General features: G+C 54.1%; 1 protein-coding gene across 7 annotated transcripts in view; it reads left to right on the top strand.

Annotated features, from left to right (window-relative positions):
• TPM3 (tropomyosin 3) overlaps positions 1-10657 on the top strand; it is an 18744-nt gene that overhangs the window by 3405 nt on the left and 4682 nt on the right. For 2 of the 7 annotated variants that reach the window (XM_005429392.2, XM_005429395.2), the window contains exons 3-8: positions 2675-2808; positions 3600-3717; positions 3942-4012; positions 5371-5446; positions 5911-5973; positions 6111-6180. In XM_005429392.2, coding sequence (XP_005429449.1) covers positions 2675-2808; positions 3600-3717; positions 3942-4012; positions 5371-5446; positions 5911-5973; positions 6111-6180 — 532 coding nt within the window. Of the gene's footprint in view, positions 1-2674; positions 2809-3599; positions 3718-3941; positions 4013-4795; positions 4872-5370; positions 5447-5910; positions 5974-6110; positions 6181-7939; positions 8023-8654; positions 9082-10657 lie in introns of those variants that run through there. The other 5 variants (XM_031063956.1, XM_031063957.1, XM_014310544.2 and 2 more) reach the window with 5 other exon arrangements.

The following is a 10657-nucleotide window of genomic DNA, read 5'->3' as shown; positions in this document are numbered from 1 at the left end:
CGAGGTGACCACGGGCAGGACCTCGAGGTGACCACGGGCAGGACCTCGAAGTGACACGGGCAGGACCTCGAGGTGACCACGGGCAGGACCTCGAGTGGCCGCCTCCCCTGGGGCTGGGACACAGGCAGGGCTGGCGCCGTTTTGGGGACAGGAATGAGGTGACACGGGGCAAGTCCTTGCTCGAATCTAAGCGTGACTCTCGTTGGGTTATTTGCAGTGATTTTGCTGCGTTTGAAGCGTGAAGCTGAGTGCCCCCCCCGAGTGCTGGAGCTGTGTCTGTGACAGCTGTGGCACTGCCAGGGATAGATCAGGCTCTGCTGCCCAGATCCATGGCAGAAGCTCTTGCCACTCCCAGGCCTCAGCTTTCTTTGCAGCCACATAAGGAATTCTCCTTGCAATAGCAGCATTGTCACGGGTACAGGCGTATTTTTCCCAGCTCCCTGAACCTCCTTCGGGGGAGAGAACCAATGCTCCCAGTATGGTGCCCAGGACTTGCCTGGCCCCGGGTCCTGGGGAGTCCTCTTGACTCTCTTGGGGCAGCACTGGTGAGTCCTGGAGGCCTGGATGATCTTCTCCCTTGATTTGCTGAGCTCCAGGTGCTCCCTGGTTCAGGACTGCCTTGTGGAGGAAGCATGGAGTGACAGAAATGTGCCACTTGTGGCAGGGGGGTCTGAAAGAGTCACCTGGAAGTGTCACCCCGTGCTCTGGGGAAGCCTGACAGTTTCATCTGTATCTAGAGAGAAGCAGCAAAACAGGAGGTGTAAGGGCCCTGCTGCAGCAGGGGAGAGGCACTTCCTCAAAATGAAGGGTGCTTTTTGGGTGGTTTTTGGGTTGAACGCTGCCTGCAGGAAGTCAGGGCTCAGTGATGCAGTTCAAAGGGTCAAGAAGTGGAGGCCCACCGTACTGCTGTGTCTCTGTTGCCTGGGAGAAGGAAGGAGGAGGTCCTCAGCAGCTGGTAGCCCCTTTAATAGGGCAGAGATGCAGTCAGGCAGTCTCCTTGCTGGTTCTGTTTAAGGTATTGCTGTGCTCCTCTTCGGGCAGACCACTTCCCCTTTCAGCAGGGTGGGTGTTGGCTCTGGGCGCCACAGGGGTGTGGGTTTCTCCAGAGCTGGGTGTACCTGCACGGGAGCTCCTCTGTGCCCTCCCAGCCTGGCCTTGGAACCTGCCAGGGGAGCCTCAGTGGGGGAAGAGCTCAGGGAACCCCTCTGGGAGCTGGATGCAAGCAGTGTGGGACCCCGCTGTAACACTGGTGCCTTTCATCACTCTGCTCCTCCCTCCTCGGCACGGTGTGCCTGGGAGGGAGCTTTGTTATGTGCAGCTGGGGTATTTTGTGTTTGTCTGGCATGTGCCTGTGCTGGGGTTTTTGCAGATCACAGTGCTGCCCTGGAACGGCTGCACTCCTGCCTGCCTGCCTTTGTAATCCTCTTGGGGAGCAGGATTCTGGACTCCCAGGGGGCTCCAGTGGGATGTCAGAGTTCCCAAAGCATCTGGGCTCCCCTGGGCTTTGGCTGGAGCGGATGTGGCTGTAAGCAGGGGCCTCACAGGCAATCAGGTCATGCCCCCAGGGTCCCAGAAAGTCTGCAGTGAGTCTCTAGTTGACTGTTTAGTCTGGGTCTGATCCAGAAGAGGAGTGCCACTGAAGGGATTTTCATCCTTGGCCTTGAGGTGCTTTGTTTTCTGCAGCACTGAAGGGCAGTTCCTGTCCTCTGTATCTGCCCTGGCTGTGTTCTGACTCAGTGCTGGAGCAAGCCACAGGGTGATGGCAGTGCTGTATTGCCTTACAGGGTGATGGCAGTGCTGTATTACCAGTGGCTCTGCCACACGAGTGATGAACTGAGCTCTCTGAGCATGGTCTATGTTCCCCGCCACAGCACAGCCCTATGGGGGCTGGCTTGTACCTTGTGGCCTCTTTGGAGGCTGACTAGGACATGGATTGTAGTGCCTGGGGGGTGGGATGGCCCCTGATCTGTGCCAGTTCCTTAAAGCCCCAGCCACGTTTCTGGCAGATGTCTGCAGGCTGTCAGCAGTTCCTCCAGCTCCCAGTGTGTATGACTGAACCAAGGCAGCTCTTGCTGGGGAACAGCCTCCTCGACCTGTCTCAAGATTGGAGAAGGCTTTTGCTCCTTCTCTGGATTTGCTGGGAGGAAGGAAGGAAGCCTCAAGCACTGCAGGCTCTCTGTGGGGCTGTGGGCTCTGCAGCAACAAGCCCTGGGGCTGGGCAGCACCTGTGAGCAGCCCAGCTTGCCAGCAGCACCCAGCACAGCTTGGCACATCCCTGGACATGCTAATCCTTCTCACCTTGCTGGTGAGAGGGTTTGCCTCAAGCAATGCTCATGTCCAGATCACACCAGTAAACTGACTCTCTGCTAAGTGGCAGCTGTCAGCACGCTCTGGTGTGGTGATAAACAGGGCTGTGATGAATGGCCTGGCAGGATCCTGGCAGCTGCAGAGGCAGCCCTTGGTGTAAATCATCTCCTTAGTGTTTATGGCCTGAACTCAGAGCAGTGCAGGCTGGCAGTGAGAAGCCTGCAGAGCTAAGTGTGCTGCTTGCCTCTGGGAGAGTGGCTGAAGCATCCTGGGTTTGCTTTGGGCTCCTGTGTGCTGCTGCTGACGCCGTGGCAGATCTCAGCTGCCCAGCCTGCCCAGGCTGAGTGCCCTCCTCTGCTCCCTGCAGGCTGAGGCAGAGGTGGCATCTTTGAATCGCCGGATCCAGCTGGTAGAGGAGGAGTTGGACCGAGCTCAGGAGCGCCTTGCCACAGCTCTGCAGAAGCTGGAAGAGGCAGAGAAGGCAGCAGATGAGAGTGAAAGGTGAGCAAGGACTCCTGCTTGCACTCTGCCAGACACTGAGGGTCCGGTGCCATCAACTTTTTGGGCTTCTCACAGTGGGGGAGGAATCCCACACCAAGGCTGCACGAGGGAGTCAGTGCCTGCATAGGCAGAGCAGCTAAACCAGTGCTGATGAACCTGAGGCTGCTGATGGCCTTGATTGTCCTGGAACCTGAGGCTAGGGAGTAAGTGCCATGTGCCACCATGCATCCCTTCCTCCAAAGGTGGAGAAGTACACGGGTTCAGGGACACCACTGCCTTGTGAAGGTGGCTGTGGGTGGGGCAGCCTCTCTGCCAGCATCCTCCCTTACTGGCAGATGTCCCCTGACCTGGCCTGTGATTCAGAGGGGAGTGGTCCATTTCCAGCTGTCTGATGTGCTTCCTCCTGCACACACCGTGAGCAGCCTGACCCAGCTGCTGGCCTGCCATAGAGAGACTTGGCTCTTCCTTCATTCCAGATGGGGAAGTGCTTGACTTGGCTGTGAGTCCCTAAGAAAGCTGGGCTTGTTCTCAGCAGCACTGCACTCCCCTTGGCCTGGGAACCCAGTGATCTGCTGGGGGAATGTTCCACAGAACAGTTAATTCCAAGCAATTGAGGTGGCTGTATTCACATCAGCCCAGAGGCCTCTGCTTTCTGCATTCAGAGGAATCATGGTTTATTGAGAAGCACTGTGCTTCCAGGGACTGCTGTTAATGCTCTGCAACTCATTGCACTGCTGGCTTTTTCAAGATTGTTTCACACATCTCCCCTCCTTGTGCTTGCTTTTGGGCAGAGGCATGAAAGTCATTGAAAACAGAGCTCTGAAGGATGAGGAGAAGATGGAACTGCAGGAGATCCAGCTCAAGGAAGCCAAGCACATTGCAGAGGAGGCAGACAGGAAGTATGAGGAGGTGAGACCCTTGGGTGCTCTGTACAACTGACCTGGGCCAGGAGACTTGATTCCTCTTCCTGCCGACAGCAAATCTGGCTCTCAGCAGAGCCACATCAGTGCTCTGCTTGGCCAAAAGCTTCCCACAGCTCCTGTGGCTCCTGCAGGCATTCCTCCCTTCACTGCTGTGCAGAGCCTACAAGCACAAAACTCCTCCTTGCTCTTGACTCTGGTTGTCCTTTCCAGGTTGCTCGGAAGCTGGTGATCATTGAAGGGGATCTGGAGCGCACTGAGGAGAGAGCTGAGCTCGCAGAGTCGTGAGTAGTCTGCTTGCATGTACCTGCCAGGTCTGCCTCTGCATGGGCACTAACACTGCATTGCTAACCTTGTTACACAAGGCCTGGAGCACAGGGTGGGTTTAGGGCTGCGAAGGAAAGCAATGAAAGCACTTCCCTCCTTCAAACAGGATTAGTTCCACCTAGGACATGGAGTTTGTGATGTGATTTGCCTTGGGTGGAGACACTCTGGCCGTTTGCATGGACTCACTCCCTAGCCATGGAGGCTGCAGAGCCTTCCTGTGCTCAGCATTCACAGCACTGCTTTGTGTGTGCAGTCACAAGATGGTTCACAGTGCTTGTACTGAAGTGGCAGAGGCCTCCTGGGCCAGGGACTGAAGTGCCATGTGGGGTGGCCGAGGGCAGAGCTCTGGCTGAGGCTGCTCTCTGGGCCTCTCCAAGTATTTGCAGTAATACCACCACACCACTACAGGCTTCTGCACTGCTGGGCAGAAATCTGGGCTTCCTCTGCTCAGAGCAGAGACACAAATCCTGGTGTTTGGGCTCTTTTCATGTGTCCAGGTGCTTTAGCTGATCCTTGAGGAGCTGGTCAGGGCCTTTCTGTGCTCTGGGCCTTGTCTAACACAGTTGGTGTGGATGCAGCAGCAGCAGCACTGTGCTTCCCGCCCAGATGTGCATGTTGTGACCATGACTTTTTTGTGTTTCCCTTCCCCACCCTTTTTTGCTCTGTGGTGGTGTGGTTCTGGTGCTCCTTTTGACCTTGCCCCCACCTGGCTTGTGCCCCTGTGTGACCGTCACTAACAGTCATTGCCGGGAGCTGCAGGAGCAGATCAGAGTGATGGACCAGAACTTGAAGTGTCTGTCTGTTGCCGAAGAAAAGGTACTAACCTTTCCCTTCTTGAACCATTAAACCAAAACTCATGTGGTCTCCTCACTGTGCTCCTCCCCTCAGCTTAACTGTGTCTCTCTCGCTCTCTCCTGGAACATTCTGTCTTCTCTGCCCATAAATGTCCCTTTTTGAGTGGTGGTGGCTGTCCTTCTGTCCGTCAGAACAGCTTCCCTCCATACAGCACACTAAAAGTGAAGCTTCTCCTTGGAGACGCCAAGTCTGGCAGAAACCTGTGTCCACATCTCGCTGCTCAGCTCTGTGCCCCGTGCATGTGCTGGCAGAATATTTCAAACATGAGCTCAGAGGCAAAAAGGGAACTTGCTTTCTGCACAGGTGCCTCAAAGCAGGGTCCTATCCAGTCTGATCTCAGACAGTCTCCTAAAGAACTTCCTGATCTTCCCTGCACGTGGATTCACTTCTTGTCTCCTGTCTTTCCCTCCCACTTCTTCTTTTCCTTTTTTTTCTCCCCTTTCCTTACAAAACCCCACAGTAAATGTTCCGAGCTGGAGGAGGAGCTGAAGAATGTCACCAACAATCTCAAGTCTCTTGAGGCTCAGGCTGAGAAGGTAGGGCTGCCTGTCCCAGGGCCAGAAACATTGCTGTTGTGCTAGGAGGGTAAACAGCAGAGCACCCACTGAGGTGGAAATTATTCAACTGCAGACTTAAGCAAGCCAGGAGCACTGTGCTTGCTCTGCTGGGAGGGCTGAGGTATTTCATTGGAGGGCTTGGAAACTGGGGTGCAGGAAGCCTGGCTGCCCTTCCCTGCCTTGGGGCAGACTCAATCAGCCAGGATGTTTAAGCTGCTAAAATGTTAAGAGGAGAATTTTTCTGCATCCAAGTTTGTGTTCCATGCATGATGTGAGACTCTCCACCTGACCCAGTCCTGTTGGACTTGGGTGAGGATGTGAACAACTCCCAGGTGGAAGGTTCTGTTGTCATGTGTGCTGCAGTGAGGAGTTTATGCTGTAGTTGTGGGCTCTCCGGAGAGGGAGGTATCTGGGGCTGCTGACTGCTGACTCCTTTTCCACAGTACTCTCAAAAAGAGGATAAATATGAAGAAGAGATCAAGATTCTGACTGATAAACTCAAAGAGGTGAGTGACCATGTCAGGATGGCCCAGCAGGGTGAGCTGGCCTCAGCTTGACTGGGAAGAGATGTGAAGTCCATGTCCTTGGACTGGTCCCTTTCCTGTGGAGCTGTTGCACTCACTGGTTTATTTCTGTCTGGCAGGCAGAGACCCGTGCTGAGTTTGCTGAGCGCTCTGTAGCCAAGCTGGAGAAGACCATTGATGACCTGGAAGGTACATTCTGGGGATAGGAAACCAAGCAATGGGTGTTGAGTGAGAAGCTAAGGAGGGCTGTGTCTCAGGTAGCTGGAGAGCAGACAGGCTGCTGTGCTCCTCATTACTTGGAGCTTTATCCCACTTGGCCTCCAAGGTGAGGCTTGGCAAGAGTCCTGCCCTGTGCCTCTGCTCTGAAAACAGTTCCCCTGTGCTGCAGCAGGTCTCAAGCTCTTGATCCAGACACCTGGCCTAATCTAGATAGCTTCTGTATTTTGGTAGTGATGTCCTCAGGAATGTAACTAGATCCCTGTGCCCCAGCTTAATCCAATTCATTTAGGAGTGGCATAGGAAAGAAACACCTGCACCTGTAAGAATTGGTCACAATGACATACCTGTGTGCAGAGCATCATGCACGTGCTGGCTGCTGCAAATGGGATCTTGGCAGGTCAGCCACAGGAGTCAGTGAGTCTGAAACAGCCCCCATGAAGACTCAGACTCCCCAGTGTGGGTCCTGAACCAAGGCTGAACCCCAGCAGTTCAGCCCACAGGGTAATCAGCCTGTGCCAAGGGTGGGTTCCTTTCCTCCTCCCATTCCTTCACACAGTCCTTCAGGAACACTCCTGAGGCCAGCCATTGCAGAACCTTGCCCCAAGCCACAGAAGGAGAAGGTTTCAGCTGACTCCCTTCAATCTGGGATTGTGGCCAGATTCTTTTGTGGATTGCTGTGGCTGGAGTGGTGGTGCTGGTAAACCAAAACCCTTACAGGTCTCCTACCTTGACCACAGGTGTGCCTTTGTGGTCTTTTAGTGCTAGCTCTTGGAGATATAAAGCACTATCCTGCTGTCTGGAGTCACTCTGGAGGTTTATTATCTAGAAATAGCAACGGTGTCAGCTGAGCTGTTCCAGAACTGCAGCCAAGCAGCAATCTGAGCCACCTCATGGTCCAGGACAAGCTTTTATTTGGAACTGCAAAAAGTCCTCCAAATCCCTGCATGCTCCCCTTGAAACCTGTTGATTGAGAGTTGGCTCTGGTCTACAGCCTTGCTGCTGAGGTGACCTAGTTCATGACAAATGACAGAGCTCCCCAGGCTCTGTGAGGCTGTTAACAGCATGCCCAGCTGTACTGTAGCCCAGCTGCCAGAGCTGGAGCTGTCTGTGCCAGCTCTGCAGGGCTCAGGGATGTGTCAGCACAGTCCCAGGCCCACCCCTCCCTGGAGGCAGAGAGCTGCCTGTCTACTCCATTATCTGATGGAGAACACTGGTGTGGCCAGTCTGCTCCCCCAGCTCACTGCATCCTGCAGGATTGGAATTTCCTCTGATGCCCAGCTCTATTACATGACTGACTGCTCCCAAGCCAGTCTTTGCATTGAGACACAGGTGAGAACAAAGCACCTCAATTATCAGTGCTCTCCTTAGGTGTAATAAGCTTCTCCCTAAGTGGATGGAGTTGCCTTTCCCTGCTGCTCCTGCTTACACTGGTTCCTGCTGACCTAGCTGGACAGCTTGTTTTTACAAGGTGATGTAGTTGAGTGCTTGGCTCTGCCCTCAGAGCTGGATTATAATCCTGGAAGGCACTTGTGGGTCAGTTGGGTCCTCAGGCTGCTGGAACCCTCCTGTTCATTGTTGGGGATGAACACAGAGTCGTGATGGCTCCACATCTAACTTCATTTTCTTCTGTTCGTGCACACCATCGTGCTTTTCCCACCCCGGAGTGTTGGAAGAACTCTTTGCCTTCCCTCATTGTTTTCCTTTTGTTCTCCTCCTAAACCTCTTCTAGATGAGCTCTATGCCCAGAAACTGAAGTACAAAGCAATTAGTGAGGAACTGGACCACGCCCTGAATGACATGACTTCCATGTAAATATGAGCTGGCTGGCGTTCGCCTCTCGCTTCAGCAGCCTGGACCGCCAGTGCTTGCTTGGTTTGCTGTGGTTTCTGTAGTTGGAGAATCGTCCAGGTTACTTCTACAGATCTGCCCAAGGAGCCCCAGCATGCCATCCTCTAACTCTAGGTCCTGGTGGTCTGCATGTGTAACCAAGTGCTGTGCTGGCCTGAAAGGGTTCTGACTTAAATTTGAGTGCAATTCCCATTCCCACTGGGAAAGGCTTTCTCAGGAAATGTGGCTTTGTCATCTGCTGGAGCCACTGGGCCACGGTCTCAGGATTCCTTCTGGAAGAGGCTGTGGATAGTGCTCAGGTGGATTCCTTAGGGATTGCCACAATAGGCTTGAGATGGGCCAGATCATGAACTGATCTGTGGAAGTAGCTGAACTTGTGTGTTTCTGCAACTTTGCTCCTCAGCTTTGTTCAGATCTGCAGTGGGTGCTGCTAACAACTGCTCCGTCTGGTCCTTGCACTAACCCAGGAGAGGCCAGGTCCTCACCCCACAGAGAAGAGCCTTAACACGAGTGTCCCAGCGTTCCCTAAGCAGAGTTTGCTGTGCACAAACACTGAGGCTTTTCTTAAAATTAGTGTCTCCTTCTGTCTCACACAGATAAGTCTTGTGGTTCCAAACTCCACTTTGGATTTGTCTCTCTGCTTGGTGGCTTGTTCTGCATCTGCACCCGGCATTCACGCTCTCTTCACCTCACTCTGAATTCCAGTACCTTTTTCCAGTTACTGTGCACAGGGCATCCCTGGGAATGGGTGCTGTAAAGGCACAGAAGCAGCAGCAGCAGCCCCCCAGTTCTGCTGCACTTGCTCCCAAACAAAGCTCCCTCTGTGTGACCTGATGTGCCAGACACAGCCTGCTCTGAGGGGCTGCCCTTTCTCTGTTGGGGGAGCGGGGAGGATGTTGTTCTCATCTGCATATCTTGTGTGGAGCCATAAAGCTCTTTTTGTATTTCTCTTGTCTCTTGCTCGAGCATGATGTCACCTTTTTTAAGGAAAACAGTTCCTGTATAAATGGCTGTTGCTTTTGAGAAATGGGTTTCTAGTGACCACTTGCTGCTTTAGAGTAACTGTCTCAGCATTGCCTTTAAACTGGTGTCACTCTCAGTGGAGCACAGACCTCACTAGCACGCTGGATTTTTCTTTGAGGTGTGTCCCTGGCTCCCAGATGTGATGGCAGCTTTGCAGACAGGGCCTGTGGGGTCAAACTGGAGGCTGGGGGTTGCAGCAGGAGGCCCTGGAGCTGTGCCTGACTGAAGACACTCCTCATTCCTGGCTGCTTTGGAGTGTTCACCAGCACTGGTTGCCAAGCACTGGCTTGCAGGGGAGGTCACACACCTGACAGTCGTTAGCCAGGGTATGGAAGCCAATAAATACTGTGTGAGCTCTGGCTGGTCTCCACTGGGGCAGAACTGGGTGTGAGGTGCTGCCTGTGCCAAGGGGAAGGATGTGTGGCCTCTTGCTTCAGGAATGAGCAGGCACTGCAGCAGGGCTGTGAGCATCTGAGCCAGGGAATCTTTTGCAGAGCCCTTCCCTCCCCTTACAGGGGCTGGGGGCTGCAGGATCCTTCAGGAGTGTGGCATGGAGCTTCCCACTGAGCACTGGCACTGGGCTGTGAGTGCCTGGCGTGTGTCACTGCTGGAGCTGTTGCTGGTTGATGTGGTATCATAAACACTGGTCACCCTCTCAAAACAGTGTGTGCTGCCTCATGGGGGTTGGTCAAATACTTTTTCCTTTCTGGATCTGTTCATCTGCCCCAGTGCCCGAAGAGCCCTCCGTGAGCAGAGTTCTGATGACATGGCACACTTCCCGTGGCTTCCTCAGGTTTGTGCCCTTCTGCTCTGCACGGGACAGCACTGGCAGTCAGGATAATCCAGGCACACTCACCTGCCCCAGCCTGTCCCACTGTGCCTTTGGTGGCAGGTGGGGAAGGGAGGGAGCGTTCAAGGGATCTCAAAGTGTGGGCTGACTCCTGGGATGTGGGGCTGTGCCCCATGAGCACAAAGCAGGAACCCAGAGCTCTTCAGTAACCCCACTGCAGTTGGAATTGAGGATCTGGCTCCTGTGGGAGGGGCAGGGCTTCTGTAAATGTGAAGGTTTCCAGTCCAGTGTTCCACTGTCAGCTCTTAAGACAATAGGGACACCATCATTGTCTGCCAGTATCTGAAGGGAGGGTGTCAGAGGAGGGACCAGGTTCTGCTCAGTGGTGCCCAGCAATAGGACAGGCAGCACATGGAAACTGATGCCCAGGAAGTCCCACCTGAACATGAGGAAGAATTTCTTTCCAGTGTTGATAACTAAGCACTGAGCAGATTGCCCAGATACCGTGTGAAGTCTCCCTCACTCGAGATATTCCAGAATGATCTGGACACAATCCTGTGCCAAGTGCTCTGGGGTGACCCTGCTTGAGCAGGGAGGTTGGACCAGAACCACAGTGGTCCCTCCAACCTCACCCCTTCTGTGATTGTCAGTGGTGGGAGGTGGCACCTCGCACCTCACAGGGAGGTCTGGTTGCACCCTGATTCTTGCTGTGGGAAGCTGGTGGCTCTGCTCTGCTCAGTGGTGTTCCCAGGAATGTTATCTAAGGCTGGGCTGTGGCAGGCCCTT

This window comes from Geospiza fortis, unplaced genomic scaffold, assembly GCF_000277835.1.
Source record: "Geospiza fortis unplaced genomic scaffold, GeoFor_1.0 scaffold387, whole genome shotgun sequence".
Lineage (NCBI taxonomy): Eukaryota > Metazoa > Chordata > Aves > Passeriformes > Thraupidae > Geospiza > Geospiza fortis.
Note: the sequence above shows the minus strand (reverse complement) of the source record. Positions and strands in the feature narration are given on the sequence as shown.